The sequence below is a fragment of the Oncorhynchus mykiss genome, chromosome 18 (assembly GCF_057628025.1).
Source record: "Oncorhynchus mykiss isolate SJ-2025 chromosome 18, ASM5762802v1, whole genome shotgun sequence".
NCBI lineage: Eukaryota > Metazoa > Chordata > Actinopteri > Salmoniformes > Salmonidae > Oncorhynchus > Oncorhynchus mykiss.
Genome location: NC_143039.1, coordinates 15,679,929 through 15,707,500, shown reverse-complemented (window position 1 = coordinate 15,707,500; position 27,572 = coordinate 15,679,929). Strand labels below are relative to the sequence as shown.

General features: G+C 47.2%; 1 protein-coding gene across 1 annotated transcript in view; it reads left to right on the top strand.

Annotated features, from left to right (window-relative positions):
• The window catches only part of dmd (dystrophin), a 462,454-nt gene that overhangs the window by 88,098 nt on the left and 346,784 nt on the right, over nucleotides 1-27,572 (top strand). The window contains exons 3-6 of the mRNA XM_090209468.1: nucleotides 8,820-8,912; nucleotides 10,100-10,177; nucleotides 14,739-14,831; nucleotides 23,483-23,655. Of these exons, the coding sequence (XP_090065594.1) occupies nucleotides 8,820-8,912; nucleotides 10,100-10,177; nucleotides 14,739-14,831; nucleotides 23,483-23,655 (437 nt within the window). The remainder of the gene's footprint in view (nucleotides 1-8,819; nucleotides 8,913-10,099; nucleotides 10,178-14,738; nucleotides 14,832-23,482; nucleotides 23,656-27,572) is intronic.

The window sequence follows — 27,572 nt, the reverse complement described above, 5'->3', positions numbered from 1 at the left end:
CAGTGTGTGTAATATAGATTGCAGTGTGTGTGTGATATAGATTGCAGTATGTGTATAACATAGATTGCAGTGTGTGTGTGAAATAGATTGCAGTGTGTGTAATATAGATTGCAGTGTGTGTAATATAGATTGCAGTGTGTGTGTGTGTAATATAGATTGCAGTGTGTGTGTGTAATATAGATTGCTGTGTGTGTGTGTGTGTAATATAGATTGCAGTGTGTGTGTGTAATATAGATTACAGTGTGTGTAATATAGATTGCAGTGTGTGTGTAATATAGATTGCAGTGTGTGTATGTAATATAGATTGCAGTGTGTGTGTAATATAGATTGCAGTGTGTGTGATATAGATTGCAGTGTGTGTATAATATAGATTGCAGTGTGTGTGATATAGATTGCAGTGTGTGTGTAATATAGATTGCAGTGTGTGTGATATAGATTGCAGTGTGTGTATAATATAGATTATAGTGTGTGATATAGATTGCAGTGTGTGTGTGTGTAATATAGATTGCAGTGTGTGTAATATAGATTGCAGTGTGTGTGTAATATAGATTGCAGTGTGTGTATGTAATATAGATTGCAGTGTGTGTGATATAGATTGCAGTGTGTGTAATATAGATTGTAGTGTGTGTGTGATATAGATTGCAGTGTGTGTGTAATATAGATTGCAGTGTGTGTGTAATATAGATTGCAGTGTGTGTATGTAATATAGATTGTAGTGTGTGTGTGTGATATAGATTGCAGTGTGTGTGTAATATAGATTGCAGTGTGTGTATGTAATATAGATTGCAGTGTGTGTAATATAGATTGCAGTGTGTGTAATATAGATTGCAGTGTGTGTAATATAGATTGCAGTGTGTGTGTAATATAGATTGCAGTGTGTGTGATATAGATTGCAGTGTGTGTATAATATAGATTGTAGTGTGTGTGTGATATAGATTGCAGTGTGTGTGTAATATAGATTGCAGTGTGTGTATGTAATATAGATTGCAGTGTGTGTGATATAGATTGCAGTGTGTGTAATATAGATTGTAGTGTGTGTGTGATATAGATTGCAGTGTGTGTGTGATATAGATTGCAGTGTGTGTGTGATATAGATTGCAGTGTGTGTATGTGATATAGATTGCAGTGTGTGTGATATAGATTGCAGTGTATGTAATATAGATTGCAGTGTGTGTGTAATATAGATTGCAGTGTGTGTGTAATATAGATTGCAGTGTGTATGTATAGATTGCTGTGAGACAGAGAGTGGAAGCAGAGAGAGTGGAAGACAGAGAGTGGATGACAGAGAGAGTGGAAGACAGAGAGTCGAAGACAGAGAGTGTATGACAGAGAGTGGATGACAGAGAGTGGATGACAGAGAGAGGAAGACAGAGAGTGTATGACAGAGAGTGGATGACAGAGAGTGGATGACAGAGAGAGTGGAAGACAGAGAGTGGATAGCAGAGAGAGTGTAAGACAGAGAGTGGAAGAGAGAGAGAGGGGAAGAGAGAGAGAGTAGAAGAGAGAGAGTGGATGACAGAGAGAGTGGATGACAGAGAGAGTGGAAGAGAGAGAGAGAGTGGATGACAGAGAGAGTGGATGACAGAGAGAGTGGAAGACAGAGAGTGGAAGCCAGAGAGTGGATGACAAAGAGTGGATGACAGAGAGTGGATGACAGAGAGTGGATGACAGAGAGTGTAAGACAGAGAGTGGAAGCAGAGAGAAAGGGACAGAGAGAGAGAGTGGATGACAGAGAGAGTGGAAGACAGAGTGAAAGACAGAGAGTGGATGACAGAGAGAGTGGAAGACAGAGAGTGGAAGACAGAGAGTGTATGACAGAGAGTGGATGACAGAGAGAGTGGAAGACAGAGAGTGGAAGACAGAGAGTGGATGACAGAGAGAGTGGATGACAGAGAGAGTGGAAGACAGAGAGTGGATGACAGAGAGAGTGTAAGACAGAGAGTGGATGACAGAGAGAGTGGACGAGAGAGAGAGTGGAAGAGAGAGAGAGAGTGGAAGAGAGAGAGAGTGGAAGAGAGAGAGTGGATGACAGAGAGAGTGGAAGACAGAGAGAGTGGAAGCCAGAGAGTGGAAGAGAGAGAGAGTGGAATAGAGAGAGAGTGGAAGAGAGCGAGTGGATGACAGAGAGAGTGGAAGACAGAGAGAGTGGAAGCCAGAGAGTGGAAGACAGAGAGAGTGGAAGAGAGAGAGAGTGGAAGACAGGGAGAGTGGATGACAGAGAGAGTGGAAGCCAGAGAGTCGATGACAGAGAGAGTCGATGACAGAGAGAGTGGAAGACAGAGAGTGGATGACAGAGAGAGTGGAAGACAGAGAGTGGATGACAGAGAGTGGATGACCGAGAGTGGATGACAGAGAGAGTGGATGACAGAGAGAGTGGATGACAGAGAGAGTGGAAGACAGAGAGTGGATGACAGAGAGAGTGGAAGCCAGAGAGTGGAAGACAGAGAGAGTGGAAGAGAGGGAGAGTGGAAGACAGAGAGAGTGGATGACAGAGAGAGTGGAAGCCAGAGAGTGGATGACAGAGAGAGTGGATGACAGAGAGAGTGGAAGACAGAGAGTGGATGACAGAGAGTGGATGACAGAGAGAGTGGAAGACAGAGAGTGGAAGACAGAGAGTGGATGACCGAGAGTGGATGACAGAGAGAGTGGATGACAGAGAGAGTGGAAGACAGAGAGAGTGGATGACAGAGAGAGTGGAAGACAGAGAGTGGATGACAGAGAGAGTGGAAGCCAGAGAGTGGAAGACAGAGAGAGTGGAAGAGAGAGAGAGTGGAAGACAGATAGAGTGGATGACAGATAGAGTGGATGACAGAGAGAGTATGACAGAGAGAGTGGATGACAGAGAGTGGATGACAGAGAGAGGATGACAGAGAGTGGATGACAGAGAGAGTGGAAGACAGAGAGTGGATGACCGAGAGTGGATGACAGAGAGAGTGGATGACAGAGAGAGTGGAAGACAGAGAGTGGAAGCCAGAGAGTGGATGACAGAGAGAGTGGAAGCCAGAGAGTGGAAGCCAGAGAGTGGATGACAGAGAGAGTGGAGGACAGAGAGTGGATGACAGAGAGAGTGGATGACAGAGAGAGTGTAAGACAGAGAGGGGATGACAGAGAGAGTGGAAGGCAGAGAGTGGAAGACAGAGAGTGGAGGACAGAGAGAGTGGATGACAGAGAGAGTGGATGACAGAGAGAGGAAGACAGATAGTGGATGACAGAGAGAGGAAGACAGAGAGTGGATGACAGAGAGTGTAAGACAGAGAGTGGAAGACAGAGAGAGTGGAAGACAGAGAGTGGAAGACAGAGAGTGGAAGACAGAGAGTGGAAGACAGAGAGTGGATGACAGAGAGTGGATGACAGAGAGAGTGGAAGACAGAGAGAGTGGAAGACAGAGAGTGGATGACAGAGAGTGGATGTCAGAGAGAGTGGATGACAGAGAGAGTGGATGACAGAGAGTGGATGACAGAGAGTGGAAGACAGCGAGTGGAAGACAAAGAGTGGATGAGAGAGAGTGGATGAGAGAGAGTGGATGACAGAGAGTGGATGACAGAGAGTGGATGACAGAGAGTGTAAGACAGAGAGTGGAAGACAGAGAGAGTGGAAGACAGAAAGAGTGGAAGACAGAGAGTGGATGACAGAGAGTGGATGACAGAGAGTGGAAGACAGAGAGTGGAAGACAGAGAGAGTGGAAGACAGAGAGAGTGGAAGACAGAGAGAGGAAGCCAGAGAGAGTGGAAGACAGAGAGTGGAAGACAGAGAGTGGATGACAGAGAGAGTGGATGACAGAGAGAGTGGAAGACAGAGAGAGTGGAAGACAGAGAGTGGAAGACAGAGAGTGGATGACAGAGAGTGGATGACAGAGAGTGTAAGACAGAGAGTGGATGACAGAGAGTGGAAGACAAAGAGTGGATGACAGAGAGTGGATGACAGAGAGTGGATGACAGAGAGTGATTGACAGAGAGTGGAAGACAGAGAGTGGAAGACAGAGAGTGGATGACAGAAAGTGGATGACAGAGAGTGGATGACAGAGAGAGTGGAAGACAGAGAGTGGATGACAGAGAGAGTGGAAGACATAGAGAGTGGATGACAGAGAGAGTGGAAGACAGAGAGAGAGAAAGAGAGAAAACGTGGTGTCCATTCTCTCCAAACCTCATTAACAGTCCCCTCCCACTCTCCCTGTTTTTGTCAGAGTTCAGATGTGGCAATAGGCTCATCTTTTCTAAGGAAATCAATTCGCCGCCCCCAAGGCATTGTGGTCTGTCTGGAGACCGAGGCCTTTATTGAGTCACTGGAAGAGGCATGGGGCGACACACACACACACACACACACACACACACACACGCACACACACACACACACACACACACACACACACACACACACACACACACACACACACACACACACACACTAGGGGGCAGGAGGGGGTCGGGCTCAAAGGGGTAAAGCCAGCGTGCCAACCCAAGGGCACGGCCGTGGACAGACTGCCTAGAGATAATCCTAACATAAAAAACAGACTGGAAGAGAGGGAGGGAGGGAAGTAGAAAGGTAGGGAGGGAGAGATGTGGAGAGGGAGGGGGGAGGGAGGGAGGTAGAAAGGTAGGGAGGGATATATGTGGAGAGGGAGGGAGGGAGGGAGGGAGGGAGGGAGGGAGGGAGGGAGGGAGGGAGGGAGGGAGGGAGGGAGGGAGGGAGGGAGGGAGGGAGTGAGGGAGGGAGGGAGGGAGGGAGGGAGGGAGGGATGTGGAGAGGGAGGGAGGGAGGGAGGGATGTGGAGAGGGAGGGAGGGAGGGAGGGAGGGAGGGAGGGAGGGAGGGAGGGAGGGAGGGAGGGAGGGAGGGAGGGGCAGAGCGGGGAGGGAGGGAGCCACACTACTGCAAAGGGTTAAAGCCAGTGTCCCAACCCAAGGGCATGGCCGTGGACAGTGGACAGCCTCCCCAGAAATAATCCTAACATAAACAAACAGACTGGGAGGGAGGGAGAGATGTGGAGAGGCAGAAGAGGGAGGGGGGCAGAGGAGGAAGGGAGGGAGAGAGAGAGGGGGAGAGGCAGAGGAGGGAGGGAGAGAGAGAGGGGGAGGGAGGGAGGGAGGGAGGGAGGGAGGGAGGGAGGGAGGGAGGGAGGGAGGGAGGGAGGGAGGGAGGGAGGGGCAGAGGAGAGATGGAGGGAGGTAGAGAGAGAGGGAGAGGGAGAGGCAGAGGAGGGAGGTAGAGAGAGAGGGAGAGGTAGAGGAGGGAGGGAGAGAGAGAGGGGGAGAGGCAGAGGAGGGAGGGATAGAGAGAGGGGGAGAGGCAGAGGAGGGAGGTAGAGAGAGAGGGGGAAAGGCAGAGGAGGGAGGGAGGGAGTTAGAGAGAGAGGGGGAGAGGCAGAGGAGGGAGGAAGGGAGATGGGGAGAGGCAGAGGAGGGAGGGATGTGGAGAGGCGGCAAGATGGATCGAGACAGACAGACAGACAGACAGACAGACAGACAGACAGGCAGAGCCACGAAGAGAACTGTGAACTGTAGAATTGAACAGCGCTAGCCTGAAATCCACACTGAATCAGTCAGATTCGCTGCTGTTTCAGACAGTGAAGTAATATTCAGTTTGGATCTGATTCCGAACCAGAGCGGAGACATAGACTTGGCAGTTTTAGCAGACATGATAAATACAGATGTATAATCTTAATTTGATCTCTCTTTTGTTGTTGAGAATTTTACTGCATCGCAGGGAATGCAGATGAGCTTTGTGATTTACATAAATTTACTGGAAACCTACACCAACACACGGTCATATTAATTAACAGCCTCACCTCCATCAAGCAACATTATGGACTAAACATTCAAACCCTGTTGCTGCAGGGTTATTTAGCTGTGACAATACAGGTCAAATGAAAGACCCTACATCTGTAGCAGTACAGTGTAGAGAATAGGCATGGAGATGAGGGAACACTTATATTCATGACATCACAGCATGCGTCCCAAATGGCACCCTATTCCCTATATAGTGCACTACTTTTGACCAGGGCCCATAGCACTGTAGTCAAAAGTAGTGCACTATATAGGGAAGAGGATGTGCTATTTAGGAGACATGCCTGTACTTTACCCTCTGACTGGGAATACTTGTGAAATGAAAGGTGATTTTGCTGGAAAAACACGATGTTTCTGTCTTTTCCTTTTGATTTGCGTTGCGTGAAACAACGACCTGGAAGTTATTATGAAGTCTGCAGCAGAAGACATTTATCACAGAGCAGGACTTCAGAGGTCAACCTGCCCCTGTATAGATACCACCAGTACACCCTTCATACTAGATTAGATTAACTAACTGTAGCTACGTCTTCTCTCAGTGTTAGTGTTGGAGATATGTCTCTCAGTGTTAGTGTTGGAGATATGTCTCTCAGTGTTAGTGTTGGATATATGTCTCTCAGTGTTAGTGTTGGAGATTTGTCTCTCTGTGTTAGTGTTGGAGATATGTCTCTCTGTGTTAGTGTTGGAGATATATGTCTCTCAGTGTTAGTGTTGGATATATGTCTTCTCTCAGTGTTAGTACTGGAGATATGTCTTCTCTCAGTGTTAGTGTTGGAGATATGTCTCTCTGTGTTAGTGTTGGAGATATGTCTTCTCTCAGTGTTAGTATTGGAGATATGTCTTCTCTCAGTGTTAGTATTGGAGATATGTCTCTCAGTGTTAGTATTGGAGATATGTCTTCTCTCAGTGTTAGTATTGGATATATGTCTTCTCTCTGTGTTAGTATTGGAGCTATGTCTCTCTGTGTTAGTGTTGGAGATATGTCTCTCTGTGTTAGTGTTGGAGATATGTCTCTCAGTGTTAGTGTTGGAGATATGTCTCTCTGTGTTAGTGTTGGAGATATGTCTCTCTGTGTTAGTGTTGGAGATATGTCTCTCTGTGTTAGTGTTGGAGATATGTCTCTCTGTGTTAGTGTTGGAGATATGTCTCTCAGTGTTGGTGTTGGAGATGTGTCTCTCTGTGTTTGTGTTGGAGATATGTCTCTCTGTGTTAGTATTGGATATATGTCTCTCAGTGTTAGTATTGGAGATTTGTCTCTCTGTGTTAGTATTGGAGATATGTCTCTCTGTGTTAGTATTGGAGATATGTCTCTCAGTGTTAGTATTGGAGATATGTCTCTCAGTGTTAGTATTGGAGCTATGTCTCTCAGTGTTAGTATTGGAGATATGTCTCTCAGTGTCAGTATTGGAGATATGTGTCTCAATGTTAGTATTGGAGATATGTCTTCTGTCAGTGTTAGTATTGGAGATATGTCTTATCTCAGTGTTAGTATTGGAGATGTGTCTTCTCTCAGTGTTAGTATTGGAGATATGTCTCTCTGTGTCAGTATTGTATATATGTCTCTCAGTGTTAGTATTGGAGATATGTCTCTCTGTGTCAGTATTGGAGATGTGTCTCTCTGTGTCAGTATTGGAGATATGTCTCTCAGTGTTAGTATTGGAGATACGTCTCTCTGTGTTAGTATTGGAGATATGTCTCTCTGTGTCAGTATTGGAGATTTGTCTCTCTGTGTTAGTATTGGAGATATGTCTTCTCTCAGTGTTAGTATTGGATATATGTCTTCTCTCTGTGTTAGTATTGGAGCTATGTCTCTCTGTGTTAGTGTTGGAGATATGTCTCTCTGTGTTAGTGTTGGAGATATGTCTCTCAGTGTTAGTGTTGGAGATATGTCTCTCTGTGTTAGTGTTGGAGATATGTCTCTCTGTGTTAGTGTTGGAGATATGTCTCTCTGTGTTAGTGTTGGAGATATGTCTCTCTGTGTTAGTATTGGAGATATGTCTCTCAGTGTTAGTATTGGAGATATGTCTCTCAGTGTTAGTATTGGAGCTATGTCTCTCAGTGTTAGTATTGGAGATATGTCTCTCAGTGTCAGTATTGGAGATATGTCTCTCAGTGTTAGTATTGGAGATATGTATTCTGTCAGTGTTAGTATTGGAGATATGTCTTATCTCAGTGTTAGTATTGGAGATGTGTCTTCTCTCAGTGTTAGTATTGGAGATATGTCTCTCTGTGTCAGTATTGTATATATGTCTCTCAGTGTTAGTATTGGAGATACGTCTCTCTGTGTTAGTATTGGAGATATGTCTCTCTGTGTCAGTATTGGAGATTTGTCTCTCTGTGTCATTGTTGGAAATATGTCTTCTCTCAGTGTTAGTATTGGAGATATGTCTCTGTGTTAGTATCGGATATATATCTCTCTGTGTTATTATTGGAGATATGTCTCTCAGTGTTAGTATTGGAGATGTGTCTTCTCTCAGTGTTAGTATTGGAGTCATGTCTCTCTGTGTTAGTATTGGAGCTATGTCTCTCTGTGTCAGTTTGGAGATATGTCTTCTCTCAGTGTCAGTATTGGAGATATGTCTTCTCTCTGTGTTACTATTGGAGCTATGTCTCTCTGTGTCAGTTTGGAGATATGTCTTCTCTCTGTGTTAGTATTGGAGATATGTCTTCTCTCTGTGTTAGTATTGGAGATATGTCTCTGTGTCAGTTTGGAGATATGTCTTCTCTCTGTGTTAGTATTGGAGCTATGTCTCTCTGTGTCAGTTTGGAGATATGTCTTCTCTCTGTGTTAGTATTGGAGCTATGTCTCTCAGTGTTAGTATTGGAGATACGTCTCTCTGTGTTAGTATTGGAGATATGTCTGTCGGAGTGTCATGATGGGTTGACCTTGCTCAAAGGCACAACGACAGGATATTATGGTACCTAGGGTCTGAAACCAGAAAAAACAGCACATCTCCCATTTTGTCTTGCTCTGCTCAGGATTTGAACTGACATCGTTCCTGTGTATCCTGTAGTGATGTGTTGTGCCCTGTTTCCTCAGGCAGGGAAGCCCCCCATCCAGGACCTCTTCACCGACCTGTGTGATGGCCGTCGCCTGCTGGAGCTGCTGGAGGGACTGGCAGGTCACGAGCTGGTCAGTAATGTCATCATTATCCTCCTGGACTTACCATCCTCCTAACCCCATTCACCTCCTCACCTCCTTATCCTCCTAGCCCCATGTATCTCCCTCACCTCCTCACCTCCTTATCCTCCTAGCCCCATGTATCTCCCTCACCTCATCACCTCACCTCCTTATCCTCTTAGCCCCATGTATCTCTCTCACCTCATCACCTCACCTCCTTATCCTCCTAGCCCCATGTATCTCCCTCACCACCTCACCTCCTTATCCTCCTAGCGCCATGTATCTCCCTCACCACCTCACCTCCTTATCCTCCTAGCGCCATGTATCTCCCTCACCTCACCACCTCACCTCCTTATCCTCCTAGCCCCATGTATTTCCCTCACCTCCTCATCTCCTCACCTCCTTATCCTCCTAGCCCCATGTATCTCCCTTACCTCCTCATCTCCTCACCTCCTTATCCTCCTAGCCCCATGTATCTCCCTCACCACCTCACCTCCTTATCCTCCTAGCCCCATGTATCTCCCTCACCACCTCACCTCCTTATCCTCCTAGCCCCATGTATCTCCCTCACTTCCTCATCACCTCACCTCCTTATCCTCCTAGCCCCATGTATCTCCCTCACTTCCTCAACTCCTCACCTCCTTATCCTCCTAGCCCCATGTATTTCCCTCACCTCCTCATATCCTCACCTCCTTATCCTCCTAGCCCCATGTATCTCCCTCACCTCCTCATCTCCTCACCTCCTTATCCTCCTATCCCCATGTATCTCCCTCACCTCCTCATCTCCTCACCTCCTTATCCTCCTAGCCCCATGTATTCTCCTCATCTCCTCACCTCCTTATCCTCCTAGCCCCATGTATCTGCATCTCCTCACTTCCTTATCCTCTTGACCCCACTTATCTCCTCGCCTCCTCGCCTCCTTGCCTCCTAACCCCACTTATCTCCTCAACTCCTCACTTATCTCCTCACCTATTATACCAACCTGTTGTCTTTCTCCTTGCATTTCTTCTCCTCCTCCTCTACCTTTGTCCTAAACTTTATACAATTGCTTTTATTGTAATATAAACCTCTTCAGCAATGGCCCTGAGCAAAGTCTTTAATATCATGTTCAGTAAATAAAGCCTCTGTGTGTTCTGAAGGATCTCTTCTCTTCTGTGTGTGTGTGTGTATGTGTGTGTGTGTGTGTTCTGAGTCTGCAGGTGAAGGAGAGAGGATTCACGCGCGTCCACTCACTAAACAATGTCAATAGAGCGCTGCAGATCCTACAGAAGAACAATGTATGTATTAGTGAACAGATCACACACTGAGGAGGAGGAGGAGAGGGACGAGGAAGAGAGGAGGAAGAGAGAAGGGGAGGAAGAGAGGAGGGGGAGGAAGAGAGGAGGACGAGAAAGAGAGGAAGAGAGGAGGGGGAGGAAGAGAAGGAAAGAGGAGGAGGAGAAGGACGAGGAGGAGAGGAGGAAGAGAGAAGGGGAGGAAGAGAGGAGGAAGAGAAGGAAAGAGGAGGAGGAGAAGGAAGAGAGAAGGGGAGGAAGAGAGGAGGGGGATAAGAGAGGGAGAGAAAGAGAGGAAGAGAGGAGGAGGAGAAGGAAGAGAGAAGGGGGAAAAAGAGAGGAAGAGAGGAAGAGGAGAAGGACGAGAGGAAGGGAGGAAGGAGGAGGAGGAGAAGGAAGAGAGGAAGGGGAGGAAGAGAGGAAGAGGAGAAAGAAGAGAGGAAGGGGAGGAAGAGAGGAGGAGGAGAAGGAAGAGAGGAAGGGGAGGAAGAGAGGAGGGGAGGAAGAGAGGAGGGAGAGGAAGAGAGGAAGGGAGGAAGAGGAGAAGGAAGAGAGAAGGGGATGAGGGAGAGGAAGAGAGGAAGGGAGGAAGAGGAGAAGGAAGAGAGAAGGGGATGAAGAGAGGAGGAGAGGAGGAGGAGGAGGAAGAGAGGAGGAGGAGAAGAGAGAAGGGGGAGGAAGAGAGGAAGAGAGGAAGGGGAGGAAGAGAGGAGGAGGAGAAGGAAGAGATGAAGGGGAGGAAGAGAGGAGGAGGAGAAGATAGAGGGGAGGGGAGGATGAGAGGAGGGGGAGGAAGAGAGGAAGAGAGGAGAGGAGGAGAAGGAAGAGAGGAAGGGGAGGAAGAGAGGAGGGAGAGAAAGAGAGGAGGAGAAGGATGAGAGGAGGGGGGGAAGAGAGGAGGAGGAGGAGGAAGAGAGGAAGGGGAGGAAGAGAGGAGGGGGAGGAAGAGAGGAAGAGAGGAAGAGGAGAAGGAAGAGAGGAAGGGGAGGAAGGGGAGGAAGAGAGGAGGGAGAGAAAGAGAGGAGGAGAAGGATGAGAGGAGGGGGGAAGAGAGGAGGAGGAGAAGGAAGAGAGGAAGGGGAGGAAGAGAGGAGGGGTAGGATGAGAGGAGGAGGGGGAAGAAGAGAGGAGGGTAGGATGAGAGGAGGAGGAGGAGGAAGAGAGGAGGGAGAAGAAGAGCGGAGGGGGAGATATGAGGGGGAGGAAGAGAAAAAGAGAGGAAGAGAGGATGGGGAGGGAAGAAAGGAAGAGAGGAGGAAGAGAGGAAGAGGAGGAAGAGGAAGAGTGAGAAGATGAGAAGGAGAGGAGGATAGTATCTCTTCTGTTATATTAGGGATATATGATTGCATGTCTATGTAAGCGAATGTAAACAATAGTGTTCAGTATAGTGTGTAGATACAGTATGTTAATGCAGGAGTTTACATCAGTCAAATTCTGGAGGTGGTAGAGCTGAAAGTAAACAGTAGATTAGATTAATCTTGGCTCATGCTTTCTCTCTCTCTGTTTCTCTTTCTCACTCTCTCTCTCTCTGTCTCTCTCTCTTTCTCTCTCTGTTTCTCTTTTTCTCTCCCTGTTTCTCTCTCTCTCTCTCTCTGTCTCTCTCTCTGTCTCTCTCTCTTTCTCTCTCTGTTTCTATTTTTCTCTCCCTGTTTCTCTCTCTCTCTCTCTCTGTCTCTCTCTCTGTCTCTCTCTCTTTCTCTCTCTGTTTCTCTTTCTCTCTGTCTCTCTCTGTCTCTCTCTCTCTGTCTCTCTCTCTTTCTCTCTCTGTTTCTCTTTCTCTCTCCCTGTTTCTCTCTCTCTCTCTCTCTGTCTCTGTCTCTCTCTCTGTCTCTCTCTCTTTCTCTCTCTTTCTCGGTTGCAAACTCGGGTATAACTCTTTGTCTACCTCTATCTTTTTCTCTTTCTCTTTTGAATCCCGTCCCCTCTCCCTCTATTCCCCCCCTGTATATCCCTCTATCTCTCCCCTGTATATCCCTCTATCTCTCCCCTGTATATCCCTCTATCTCTCCCCTGTATATCCCTATATCTCCCCTGTATATCCCTCTATCTCTCCCCTGTATATCCCTCTATCTCTCCCCTGTATATCCCTCTATCTCTCCCCTGTATATCCATATATCTCCCCCCTGTATATCCCTCTATCTCTCCCCTGTATATCCCTCTCTCTCTCCCCTGTATATCCCTCTATCTCTCCCTGTATATCCCTCTATCTCTCCCCTGTATATCCCTCTATCTCCCTCCTGTATATCCCTCTATCTCCCCCTGTATATCCCTCTATCTCTCCCCTGTATATCCCTCTATCTCTCCCCCCTGTATATCTCTCTATATCTCCCCCTGTATATCCCTCTATCTCTCCCCTTTATCTCCCTCTCTCTCCCCCTGTATATCCCTCTATCGCTCCCCTGTATCTCCCTCTATATCTCCCCCTGTATATCCCTCTATCTCTCCCCCTGTATATCCCTCTATCTCTCCCCTGTATATCCCTCTATATCTCCCCTGTATCTCCCTCTATATCTCCCCCTGTATATCCCTCTATCTCTCCCCTGTATCTCCCTCTCTCTCCCCCTGTATATCCCTCTATCGCTCCCCTGTATCTCCCTCTATATCTCCCCCTGTATATCCCTCTATCTCTCCCCCTGTATATCCCTCTATCTCTCCCTGTATCTCCCTCTATATCTCCCCCTGTATATCCTCTATCTCTCCCCATGTATATCCCTCTATATCTCCCCCTGTATATCCCTCTATCTCTCCCCTGTATATCCATCTATCTCTCCCCCCTGTATATCCATCTATCTCTCCCCCTGTATATCCCTCTATCTCTCCCCCTGTATATCCCTCGATCTCTCCTTGTATATCCCTCTATCTCTCCCCCTGTATATCCCTCTATCTCTCCCCTGTATATCCCTCTATCTCCCCCTGTATCTCCCTCTATCTCTACCTGTATCTCCCTCTATCTCTCCCTGTATATCCCTCTATCTCTCCCTGTATATCCCTCTATCTCTCCCTGTATCTCCCTCTATCTCTCCCCTGTATATCCCTCTATCTCTCCCCCTGTATATCCCTCTATCTCTCCCCTGTATCTCCCTCTATATCTCCCCCTGTATATCCCTCTCTCTCCCCTTGTATATCCCTCTATCTCCCCCTGTATATCCCTCTATCTCTCCCCTGTATCTCCCTCTATATCTCCCCCTGTATCTCCCTATATCTCTCCCCTGTATATCCCTCTATCTCTCCCCCCTGTATATCCCTCTATCTCTCCCCATGTATATCCCTCTATCTCTCCCCCTGTATATCCCTCTATCTCTCCCCCTGTATATCCCTTTATATCTCCCCCTGTATATCCCTCTATCTCTCCCCTGTATCTCCCTCTATCTCCCCCTGTATATCCCTCTATCTCTCCCCTGTATATCCCTCTATCTCCCCCTGTATCTCCCTCTATCTCTCCCTGTATATCCATATATCTCTCCCTGTATCTCCCTCTATCTCTCCCCTGTATATCCCTCTATCTCTCCCCTGTATCTCCCCCCTCTATCTCTCCCTGTATCTCCCTCTATCTCCCCCTGTATATCCCTCTATCTCTCCCCTGTATATCCCTCTATCTCTCCCCTGTATATCCCTCTATCTCTCCCCTGTATATCCCTCTATCTCTCCCCTGTATCTCCCTCTATCTCCCCCTGTATATCCCTCTATCTCTCCCCTGTATATCCCTCTATCTCCCCCTGTATATCCCTCTATCTCTCCCCTGTATATCCCTCTATCTCTCCCTGTATATCCCTCTATCTCCCCCTGTATATCCCTCTATCTCCCCCTGTATATCCCTCTATCTCTCCCCTGTATATCCCTCTATCTCCCCTGTATATCCCTCTATCTCTCCCCTGTATATCCCTCTATCTCTCCCCTGTATATCCCTCTATCCTCCCCCTGTATATCCCTCTATCTCTCCCTGTATATCCCTCTATCTCTCCCCTGTATATCCCTCTATATCTCCCTGTATATCCCTCTATCTCTCCCCTGTATCTCCCCTATCTCTCCATCTCCCCTGTATCTCCCTATCTCTCCCTCCCTGTATCTCCTCCCTCCCTGTATCTCCCTCCCTCCCTGTATCTCCCTCCCTCCTGTATCTCCCTCCCTCCTGTATCTCTATCTCTCCCTCCCTGTATCTCTATCTCTCCCTCCCTGTATCCCTCTCCCTACCTGTATCTCCCTCCATTTCTCCCTCCCTCCATCTCTCCCTCCCTGTATCTCCCAATACCTCTCCCTCCCTCCTTCTCTCCCTCCCTGTATCTCCCTCCCTCCCTGTATATATCCCTCCCTGTATATCTCCCTCCCTGTATATCTCCCTCCCTATATCTCCCTCCCTGTATATCTCCCTCCCCGTATATCTCCCTCCCTATATCTCCCTCCCTGTATCTCTCCCTGTCTCTCCCGCCCTCTATATCTCCCTCCCTGTATATCTCTCTCCCTGTATATCTCCCTCTATATCTCCCGCCCTCTATATCTCCCTCCCTGTATATCTCTCTCCCTGTATATCTCCCTCTATCTCTCCCTCCCCGTATCTTCTCTGCAGGTTGAACTGGTGAATATAGGAGGAGCCGACATTGTTGATGGGAATCATAAACTGATTCTTGGACTCATTTGGAGCATAATTCTCCACTGGCAGGTCAGTTTAGTCCCCCTGTGTGATGACCAGTAGGTGTATTGCAGATCAGTCCATCCTCCCTCATCCTCATCACCCCTCTCTCCACCTCTCTCTCCCCCTCTCCTCATCACCCCCCTCTCTCCCCATCACCCCTCTCCTCATCTCCCTTCTCCCACCCCCCTCACCCCTCTCTCCCCCTCACCCCTCATCACCCCTCTCTCTCCCCATCACCCCTCCATCACCCCCTCTCTCTCCCATCACCCCTCTCTCTCCCCCTCACCCTCTCCTCATCTCCCCTCTCTCTCCCCCTCTCCTCATCACCCCTCTCTCTCCCCCTCACCCCTCATCCTAATCTCCTCTCTCCCCCTCTCCTCATCACCCCTCTCTCTCCCCCTCTCCTCATCACCCCTCTCTCTCCCCATCACCCCTCATCACCCCTCTCTCTCCCCCTCACACCTCTCCTCATCACCCCTCTCTCTCCCCCTCACACCTCTCCTCATCACCCCTCTCTCTCCCCCTCACCCCTCTCCTCATCTCCCCTCTCTCCCCCTCTCCTCATCACCCCTCTCTCTCCCCATCACCCCCCCTCTCTCTCCTCCCCTCACACCTCTCCTCATCACCCCTCTCTCTCCCCCTCACACCTCTCCTCATCACCACTCTCTCTCCCCCTCACACCTCTCCTCATCACCCCTCTCTCTCCCCTTACACCTCTCCTCATCATCACCCCCTCTCTCCCCCTCACCCCTCCCCTCACTCTCCCCTCTCTCTCCCATCACCCCTCATCACCCCTCTCTCTCCCCCTCACACCTCTCCTCATCACCCCTCTCTCTCCCCCTCACACCTCTCCTCAACACCACTCTCCCACCCTCACCCTCCCTCATCACCCCTCTCTCTCCCCCTTACACCTCTCCTCATCACCCCTCTCTCTCCCCCTCACCCCTCTCCTCATCTCCCCTCTCTCTCCCCATCACCCCTCATCACCCCTCTCTCTCCCCCCTCACCCCTCATCACCCCTCTCTCTCCCCATCACCCCTCATCACCCCTCTCTCTCCCCCTCACACCTCTCCTCATCACCCCTCTCTCTCCCCCTCACACCTCTCCTCATCACCCCTCTCTCTCCCCCTCACACCTCTCCTCATCACCCCTCTCTCTCCCCCTCACCCCTCGCCTCATCACCACTCTCTCTCCCCATCACCCCTCATCACCCCTCTCTCTCCCCCTCACCCTCACCCCTCTCCTCATCTCCCCTCTCTCCCCCTCTCCTCATCACCCCTCTCTCTCCCCATCACCCCTCTCTCTCCCCCTCACACCTCTCCTCATCACCCCTCTCTCTCCCCCTCACCCCTCTCCTCATCTCCCCTCTCTCTCCCCATCACCCCTCATCACCCCTCTCTCCCCCTCACCCCTCTACTCATCTCCCCTCTCTCTCCCCATCACCCCTCATCACCCCTCTCTCTCCCCCTCACCCTTCTCCCCATCACCCCTCTCTCTCCCCCTCACACCTCTCCTCATCACCCCTCTCTCTCCCCCTCACTCCAGCAACACTCAGTCATAATGACTTAATGAATCCACAGGAACATTTACATAGAATTAATGATGCGCTTAATGAGGAAATCTCCATTGGGTTTGAATATTTTACGTCTTAAACATACAGACAGTCGGTGTGTGAAGAGCGAAGAGGCCCAGTCAATTAGACAGTCAGAGACATTAGTGGGATGTCTCAGCGTTGGGCTTCGTCATGGAATGAATTAGTGTGGAAATGCAATGCAGTGACCTACTCCCAAATGAGGGACGCTCGGTCTGTACCCAGAAGGCCGAGCAGCGAGCGCTGGGTTAGGCTACACTGTTGGAGACGAATCACTGACTAATGAACTTGCCTGGAAGTATGGGGATTGGTGTGGGTATGGTGTGTGTGTGTGGGTATGGCATGTGTGGGTGTGTGTGGGTATGGTGTGTGTGGGTGTGTGTGTGTGTGTGGGTATGGCGTGTGTGGGTGTGTGTGTTTTGGTATGGTGTGTGTGTGGGTGTGGTAAGTGTGGGTATGGTGTGTGTGTGTGTGGGTATAGCGTGTGTGGGTGTGGTAAGTGTGGGTACCCACTGGGTTGTCCGTGCATGTCACATTCGTCATAACGAGGAGACCTAGGCACAACGTGATATGAACACATTCTTTATTTACACGAAGAACACTAAACAAACACACGAGTGCTGACAGGCAACTACACATAGACAATAACCCACCAAACCAACATGGAAAATGGCAACCTAAATAGGATCCCCAATCAGAGACAACGACAAACAGCTGCCTCTGATTGGGAACCAATTCAGGCCACCATAGACCTACATTTACCTAGACACACCAAAACCCCAAAACAGACAAGACAAAAACACACATACCACCCTCGTCACACCCTGACCTCGTAGGTCACACCCTGACCTAACCAAAATAATAAAGATAACTAAGGTAACTAAGCTAACTAAGATAACTAAGGTAACTAAGGTAACTAAGCTAACTAAGATAACTAAGGTAACTAAGGTAACTAAGGGCAGGGCGTGACAGTCCCTTTGGAGATTGGAGTACATCTGAACAGCATTTAACCACATAAACACAACCATATTTTGTACACTTCATATATGTTAACAATCTGCACATGTGAGTTTTGAACTTGCGAAGTTTGGTTCCCTAGCCAACGTTTGGTTCCCTAGCCAAAGTTTGGTTCCCTAGCCAACGTTTGGTTCCCTAGCCAAAGTTTGGTTCCCTAGCCAAAGTTTGGTTCCCTAGCCAACGTATGGTTCCCTAGCCAACGTTTGGTTCCCTAGCCAACGTATGGTTCCCTAGCCAAAGTTTGGTTCCCTAGCCAACGTATGGTTCCCTAGCCAACGTTTGGTTCCCTAGCCAACGTATGAACCCTCTGTGCCACCAGGGGACAGCTGTGGCCTAGTGTTTTTTATTCAGTCACATATGGTCAATCAGGTTCTGTGTCCTTATTGACCGTATTGGACTGAAGAAACCCCACATGGTTACAGCTGTCCCCTGGTGGAGCGGAGGGTTAATTATCTGGCTGAAGTTCTTAAGATTGGAGGTTTAATTCCACATATTCTGTAACCATGTTTGTTTAGAAAAAAAATTGAAATTGAGGGTCATATACACTGTGTCATGACGTTGGCCTGTTGGGGGAGGTTTATGACCCCCATAAATACCTTTCCCCGTTTCTCTCTCTCTACTCTATAGAGTTGACTCGTGTAAAGCCTCGGTAACATAGAGAGTCTGGGAACATCGAAAGGTGGGAAACGGAACCATATTTCGATAATCCAACCAGTTGAAAATATGCGTTGGTACTTAATGAATATGATGTCAGATCAGTTGTTTTCTGAGATATTACTACTAATGACAGGATGACATAAACTGTATCTTGGAAAGTTGACACATTCTAGTTATCAGATTGATATGGAATTGTTGTGCAATTTAAATGTTTAAATATCTTGTCATGTTCCCACAATGTTACCACAACCTAATGAAACATTCTGGGAACCTTTAAAGAGCAGACTAAATGTGTTCTGGGAACGTTCTAGTAACATCAGGTCAATGGTTTTTTGCAACCTAAATAAAACATTGTAGAATCATCCACACGATTGTACAGTTTTTTGTGTTTTGGGAATATGTATTTTGTGATGTCCCCACAATGTTCACACAACCTAATGAAACATACTGGGAACCTTTTACAGAACAGGTGAAATGTGTTCTGGGTACATCAGGGGAGTGTTTTTTTGCACCCTAAAGCCTAAACCCTAAACATACCAACATGTGGTGGCTGTTATAGATTAAATGCACAGCATTTTAGTGAATGTTAGGAGAACATTCCAATGATTTTTCACCTAAAAAAACTATTTAGATTTAATCAAAAAATTATCTGAATGTTTTTGGGATGTTATCCTACTGTTAGATAAAACTAGAACTTAAAGGGAATATTAGCTAATGTTCTGGGAATGTTCCCGGTTGACTGGGTGTGTGTCTGAGTTGGATATACAGCTGATGGATAGGTGATAGTAAGATATGCATCAGTAAAAAGTTACCAGACATACCAGTGGAAGCTTTTGATGCACTTCTTCACTCTTTTCCCCTAGAGATTTTTAGAAAGAGGAAGGAGGTAGAGTTGTGTCTGAGTTGGAATATTACATCTTGCCTCCTTCAACTAGGCTCCTGTGGTCAGAGGTCGTAAATTCCTGAGGATCTCCTCATGGACACACAGTATAGAGAGAGTACATTTTCATAGAGGACAAAGGAAATCCTTCCACCTCACAGAACTTGAGGTACGAACAAATTTCATGTTCCAGAGAAAGTGTAAAAGATCGGTGAAGAATCCAGCTATGAACTGGCCACATTACCATGACGCTGTTTATATAATAGCCTCAGATATAAGGTTTACATCTAATTGTTGTATAAGATGAATGAGTGAGTATGATACTGTTTGTATAATTGTGTAATGTGATTTTGGACTGTTTAATGAAGGAAAACTCAAAAAGGGAATTGGATTTGAACTAAATCAGAGGACCGCCCTTGAGCCCAGTGAGGGTCAGACATCCTGGACCGCCCCTGAGCCCAGTTAGGGTCAGATATCCCGGGACAGCCCTTTTCTGCCATTCCGAATAAAACCCCCACTCGGGTTTTCGATCAGCAGACCGAGCTTACCTCAATTACGAGATGGCTAAAGGTAACCACGTGGTTAAACTCTTAGACTATAGATACCGACAGAATAAGAACAAGTCTTTGATATTGATTACTAGTCTGCAGCTAGGAATTCATGCATCATTGAACGCGAAGAACGACAACCGCCGAAACAATCATTCTATAACGAATGTCACTCTGAACAATCCCCTCTAACCACAACCGAGAGAGAGAGACGGACAATTCTACAAAATAAATGAACTTTTCACCAGCGATCAAGACGACACACTGAGCGTAAATATATATATTGATTGCAATTGTTCCCGAATGAGTGAGCGTTCATGTGTAAAGGATTATAATTTCAATTGTTATAATTATCACTTTGTAGTGACTTCTTAGTCGACCCCCAGCTCCCATTTTGTCTAACAAGCTGCCATGCCAGTTTAGCCCACTAGGGCACATCCTCCTATCATTACATTTACCTTGTTTGTTTGTTTGTTTGTTTATGCATTTCTGTGAATTACTTAGTTAGTAATAAATGAATGATTTAAGACAATTGATGTATGGATGACTCATAGTGAAGACTGGGTTTGTGCAGATAACCAACAATTTACGACGTTTGGAATGAGACTAACGTGAGGTAAAGTAAATAATTCATTCATTCGAAGACTAATTGATCAGATAAAATATCTGAAAAGTTATTTTAGGAAATGATAACTTTGTAATCTGAGTATTTTTCCTTGGTGCCCCGACTTCCTAGTTAATTAGTTACGTGATTAATCAGTTGATCCATCTTCAGTTAATGAAAAAAAGACAAAGACACGACAGTGGATACGATAGGTGATGGTAAGTGTTAGGAATTATTATGAATAAATGACTAAACAATATCCCCATTTCAAATAGAACTGTAACTAAGTAAACATATACTCTGTTTTATTATATCTGATTAACAATATGAATTCATAAGTGAGGGATTGTGGAGCCTGAAACAGGGGGTAATTAAATGAAATAAATACCATTCCAGCCAGGTTGGAGTGGATTGGAAGTGTTTTTTAAAGTAAGCAGAAAAGGTCATAAATCTATGGTTGAACCGACGCAACTTAGCTATGGGATGTTTAGATAAGGCAGTGAGTGCTTTCCCAGGTTTTCCATTAACTGGAACTGTCAGCTAAGTGGCGATGGATAATGGTGAGGGGTCAAGAGTTAATTCAGTTATATTGTGTGTCATGTGTGTGCGCTAGTAGGTCGGAATGAACTTTTAAACCTGCTTTGTCTTGGTTGAGAGGAGGAGATTCATTCTAGAACCAATGACGTGATATTTTGTATATAAACTGTTGTTCGTGGTTACATGGTAGCGCGCTCCGAGAATAAATACTATTATCTATTTTTGATAAGACTGGACTCTGTGTATTTTTTGCAAATAAGAATCTTACAAATTCTCATAAAATAGAATAAGTGAATTCAATTAATGAAAACATATTGGAATAATGAAATTATACCAACAGTAAGATATGCATCAGTAATACAGCTTTACCAGACATACCAGTTGTGTACGTCTTCACTCCTTTCCCCTGGGCAGAGATGTTCCAGAACTGTCACTCAAATAGCTAACTGTGTGTGTGTGTGTCTGAATTGGAATATTACATCTCTCTCTCTCTCTGTCTGTGTGTGTGTGTGTGTGTGTGTGTGTGTGTGTGTGTGTGTGTGTGTGTGTGTGTGTGTGTGTGTGTCTGAATTGGAATATTACATCTCTCTCTCTCTGTGTGTGTGTGTGTGTGTGTGTGTGTGTGTGTGTGTGTCTGAATTGGAATATTACATCTGTGTGTGCGTGTGTGTTCGTGTCTGTGAGTGTGTGAGTGAATCCAAACTCTTCCTAAAACTATTGCAGGACGTGTAGAGAAGTTGCTTTAACTTAACAGAAAGTTCCTGCCTCAGTGGTAATAGCTCCCAACACCTGTCATCAGGTACTTCAATAAATACATATTCAGCCTGTTCCAGGGGGAATGTTGTAGTGTGAGCGGCGGTGTTGAGGACATTAGTCTCCCTGTTTCCATGTGTCTCCAGACCTCTGTGTGTTGAGGACATTAGTCTCCCTGTTTCCATGTGTCTCCAGACCTCTGTGTGTTGAGGACATTAGTCTCCCTGTTTCCATGTGTCTCCAGACCTCTGTGTGTTGAGGACATTAGTCTCCCTGTTTCCATGTGTCTCCAGACCTCTGTGTGTTGAGGACATTAGTCTCCCTGTTTCCATGTGTCTCCAGACCTCTGTGTGTTGAGGACATTAGTCTCCCTGTTTCCATGTGTCTCCAGACCTCTGTGTGTTGAGGACATTAGTCTCCCTGTTTCCATGTGTCTCCAGACCTCTGTGTGTTGAGGACATTAGTCTCCCTGTTTCCATGTGTCTCCAGACCTCTGTGTGTTGAGGACATTAGTCTCCCTGTTTCCATGTGTCTCCAGACCTCTGTGTGTTGAGGACATTAGTCTCCCTGTTTCCATGTGTCTCCAGACCTCTGTGTGTTGAGGACATTAGTCTCCCTGTTTCCATGTGTCTCCAGACCTCTGTGTGTTGAGGACATTAGTCTCCCTGTTTCCATGTGTCTCCAGACCTCTGTGTGTTGAGGACATTAGTCTCCCTGTTTCCATGTGTCTCCAGACCTCTGTGTGTTGAGGACATTAGTCTCCCTGTTTCCATGTGTCTCCAGACCTCTGTGTGTTGAGGACATTAGTCTCCCTGTTTCCATGTGTCTCCAGACCTCTGTGTGTTGAGGACATTAGTCTCCCTGTTTCCATGTGTCTCCAGACCTCTGTGTGTTGAGGACATTAGTCTCCATGTTTCCATGTGTCTCCAGACCTCTGTGTGTTGAGGACATTAGTCTCCCTGTTTCCATGTGTCTCCAGACCTCTGTGTGTTGAGGACATTAGACTCCCTGTTTCCATGTGTCTCCAGACCTCTGTGTGTTGAGGACATTAGTCTCCCTGTTTCCATGTGTCTCCAGACCTCTGTGTGTTGAGGACATTAGTCTCCCTGTTTCCATGTGTCTCCAGACCTCTGTGTGTTGAGGACATTAGTCTCCCTGTTTCCATGTGTCTCCAGACCTCTGTGTGTTGAGGACATTAGTCTCCCTGTTTCCATATGTCTCCAGACCTCTGTGTGTTGAGGACATTAGTCTCCCTGTTTCCATGTGTCTCCAGACCTCTGTGTGTTGAGGACATTAGTCTCCCTGTTTCCATATGTCTCCAGACCTCTGTGTGTTGAGGACATTAGTCTCCCTGTTTCCATGTGTCTCCAGACCTCTGTGTGTTGAGGACATTAGTCTCCCTGTTTCCATGTGTCTCCAGACCTCTGTGTGTTGAGGACATTAGTCTCCCTGTTTTTTCTCTCTGACTCTCTCTCTCTGTCTCTCTCTCTCTGTCTCTCTCTCGCTCTCTCTCTCTCTCTCTCTCTCTCTCTCTCTCTCTCTCTCCCTCTCTCTCTCTCTCTCTCTCTCTCTCTCTGTCTCTGTCTCTGTCTCTGTCTCTGTCTCTGTCTCTCTCTCTCTCTGTCTCTCTCTCTCTCTCTCTCTCTGTCTCTCTCTCTCTCTCTCTCTCTCTCTCTCTCTCTCTCTCTCTCTCTCTCTCTCTCTCATTCAATTCAAGAGGCTTTATTGGCATGGGAATCATGTGTTAACATTGCCAAAGCAAGTGAGGTAGATAATATACAAAAGTGAAATAAACATTAAAAACTCTCTCTCCCTCTCTCTGTCTCTGTCTCTCTCTCTGTTTCTCTCTCTTTGTTTCTCTCTCTCACTCTCTCGCTCTCTCTCTCTGTTTCTCTCTCTGTTTCTCTCTCTCTCTCTCCCTCTGTTTCTCTCTCTGTTTCTCTCTCTCTCTCTCCCTCTGTTTCTCTCTCTGTTTCCCTCTCTCTGTTTCTCTCTCTGTTTCTCTCTCTGTTTCTCTCTCTCTGTTTCTCTCTCTCTCTGTTTATCTCTCTCGGTTTCTTTATCTCTGTTTCTTTCTCTCTCTCTCTCCAGGTAAAGGATGTGATGAAGGATGTGATGGCAGGCCTTCAGCAGACCAACAGTGAGAAGATTCTGCTTAGCTGGGTGCGCCAGTCCACCAAGGACTATCCCCACGTCAATGTGGTCAACTTCTCCTCCAGCTGGTCCGACGGCCTGGCCTTCAACGCACTCATCCACAGCCACAGGTAGGATGATACTCCTCCATAACACTCATCCATAACTGGCCTTCAACGCACTCATCCACAGCCACAGGTAGGAGGATACTCCTCCATAACACTCATCCATAACTGGCCTTCAACACACTCATCCACAGCCACAGGTAGGAGGATACTCCTCCATAACACTCATCCATAACTGGCCTTCAACACACTCATCCACAGCCACAGGTAGGAGGATACTCCTCCATAACACTCATCCATAACTGGCCTTCAACACACTCATCCACAGCCACAGGTATCTATAACACTCATCCATAACTGGCCTTCAATGCACTCATCCACAGCCACAGGTATCTATAACACTCATCCATAACTGGCCTTCAACGCACTCATCCACAGCCACAGGTAGGAGGATACTCCTCCATAAAACTCATCCATAACTGGCCTTCAATGCACTCATCCACAGCCACAGGGAGGAGGATACTCCTCCATAACACTCATCAATAACTGGCCTTCAACACACTCATCCACAGCCACAGGTGTCTATAACCCTCATCCACAGGTGTCTATAACCCTCATCCATAACTGGCCTTCAATGCACTCATCCACAGCCACAGGTGTCTATAACCCTCCTCCACAGGTGTCTATAACCCTCATCCATAACTGTCCTTCAATGCACTCATCCACAGGTGTCTATAACCCTCATCCACAGGTGTCTATAACCCTCATCCATAACTGGCCTTCAATGCACTCATCCACAGGTGTCTATAACCCTCATCCACAGGTGTCTATAACACTCATCCACAGGTGTCTATAACACTCATCCATAACTGGCCTTCAATGCACTCATCCACAGCCACAGGTGTCTATAACCCTCATCCCATAACTGGCCTTCAATGCACTCATGCACAGCCACAGGTCAGATGTCAATCCGACAATCATCCATATATCTTATACCTAGACCTCATCCAAAGCCACAGGTCAGAGACACTCATCCACAGCCACAGGTCAGAGACACTCATCCTTAACACTCATCCACAGCCACAGGTCAGAGACACTCATCCTTAACACTCATCCACAGCTTGTGGGGAATCGTGAATTTGCTCAAGGTGTAGAAAATAAGTTGAACAACTGCATTATTTAGGGTTCAATAGACAGTAGACAGACATATTGGGAGACAGACACATTCCTCTGAGAGGTTGGGAACAATCTGCCCCCTTCCACAGACAAGACATTCATTATATGCTCAACCTTATCTCTGCTCTCCAGCTGCCTCCCGAGTGCCCGGGCCCTGGTCAAAACATACTGCCTCCCGAGTGCCCGGGCCCTGGTCAAAACATACTGCCTCCCGAGTGCCCGGGCCCTGTTTAAAACATACTGCCTCCCGAGTGCCCGGGCCCTGTTTAAAACATACTGCCTCCCGAGTGCCCGGGCCCTGTTTAAAACATACTGCCTCCCGAGTGCCCGGGCCCTGTTTAAAACATACTGCCTCCCGAGTGCCTGGGTCCTGGTCAAAACATACTGCCTCCAAGTGCCTGGGCCCTGGTCAAAACATACTGCCTCCCGAGTGCCCGGGCCCTGGTCAAAACATACTGCCTCCCGAGTGCCCGGGCCCTGTTTAAAACATACTGCCTCCCGAGTGCCCGGGCCCTGTTTAAAACATACTGCCTCCCGAGTGCCTGGGCCCTGGTCAAAACATACTGCCTCCCGAGTGCCCGGGCCCTGTTTAAAACATACTGCCTCCCGAGTGCCTGGGTCCTGGTCAAAACATACTGCCTCCAAGTGCCTGGGCCCTGGTCAAAACATACTGCCTCCCGAGTGCCCGGGCCCTGGTCAAAACATACTGCCTCCCGAGTGCCCGGGCCCTGTTTAAAACATACTGCCTCCCGAGTGCCCGGGCCCTGTTTAAAACATACTGCCTCCCGAGTGCCTGGGCCCTGGTCAAAACATACTGCCTCCAAGTGCCTGGGCCCTGGTCAAAACATACGGCCTCCAAGTGCCTGGGCCCTGGTCAAAACATACGGCCTCCCGAGTGCCTGGGCCCTGGTCCAAACATACTGCCTCCAAGTGCCTGTGCCCTGGTCAAAACATACAGCCTCCAAGTGCCTGTTTAAAATTGGCCAATTTGCAAGGCCAGAGTGACCTCACTTTAAAGAGCCTATAGCTAAATGAAAGCCTTCTGCCTCAGGAATGTCACTTAGGGCATTAATGCTGTCTAAGTGCTGTTTTACAGTGGGCCCTATCCTCAGAGAGGGGTCAACCTCTGGTTTAATATGCAGCTAGAATTATGTGTTTTGATGATATGAGAGTCTGGTCTCTCATTCATCATTCTAACAAGGCATAGCAGGTAGCGGGAGAACGGGGCTAAACTAGGCTACTTAATTTGAATAAATGAGCTGGACAAGGCATAACGTCCAGAGGCAGTGACCCTGAAGCGAGGTTGTCCAGAGGCAGTGACCCTGAAGCGAGGTTGTGCAGAGTGGCACAAATCAACATTGCATCAATTGTTGATCATTAAACATCTCATCCATCATGTACTCGTAATCATCCATCATGTACTCGTAATCATCCATCATGTACTCGTAATCATCCATCATGTACTCGTAATCATCCATCATGTACTCGTAATCATCCATCACGTACTCGTAATCATCCATCATGTACTCGTAATCATCCATCATGTACTCGTAATCATCCATCATGTACTCGTAATCATCCATCATGTACTCGTAATCATCCTCATTGTCGTTGGAATTGGAAACATTTATCAGCAGTATTTCTTCTCATACGTTTTCACCCCACCAATGTTCTATAAACACCAGGGAAGTCTGTTTTTCACCCCAAAATGTTATATAAACACCAGGGAAGTCTGTTTTTCACCCCACCAATGTTCTATAAACACCAGGGAAGTCTGTTTTTCACCCCACCAATGTCCTATAAACACCAGGGAAGTCTGTTTTTCACACCACCAATGTCCTATAAACACCAGGGAAGTCTGTTTTTCACCCCACCAATGTCCTATAAACACCAGGGAAGTCTGTTTTTCACCCCACCAACGTCCTATAAACACCAGGGAAGTCTGTTTTTCACCCCACCAATGTCCTATAAACACCAGGGAAGTCTGTTTTTCACCCCACCAATGTCCTATAAACACCAGGGAAGTCTGTTTTTCACCCCACCAATGTCCTATAAACACCAGGGAAGTCTGTTTTTCACCCCACCAATGTTCTATAAACACCAGGGAAGTCCGTTTTTCACCCCACCAATGTCCTATAAACACCAGGGAAGTCCGTTTTTCACCCCACCAATGTTCTATAAACACCAGGGAAGTCCGTTTTTCACCCCACCAATGTCCTATAAACACCAGGGAAGTCCGTTTTTCACCCCTCCAATGTCCTATAAACACCAGGGAAGTCCGTTTTTCACCCCACCAATGTCCTATAAACACCAGGGAAGTCCGTTTTTCACCCCACCAATGTTCTATAAACACCAGGGAAGTCCGTTTTTCACCCCACCAATGTCCTATAAACACCAGGGAAGTCTGTTTTTCACACCACCAATGTCCTATAAACACCAGGGAAGTCCGTTTTTCACCCCACCAATGTTCTATAAACACCAGGGAAGTCCGTTTTTCACACCACCAACGTCCTATAAACACCAGGGAAGTCCGTTTTTCACCCCACCGATGTTCTATAAACACCAGGGAAGTCTGTTTTTCACACCACCAACGTCCTATAAACACCAGGGAAGTCCGTTTTTCACCCCACCGATGTTCTATAAACACCAGGGAAGTCTGTTTTTCACACCACCAACGTCCTATAAACACCAGGGAAGTCCGTTTTTCACCCCACCGATGTTCTATAAACACCAGGGAAGTCCGTTTTTCACACCACCAACGTCCTATAAACACCAGGGAAGTCTGTTTTTCACCCCACCAATGTTCT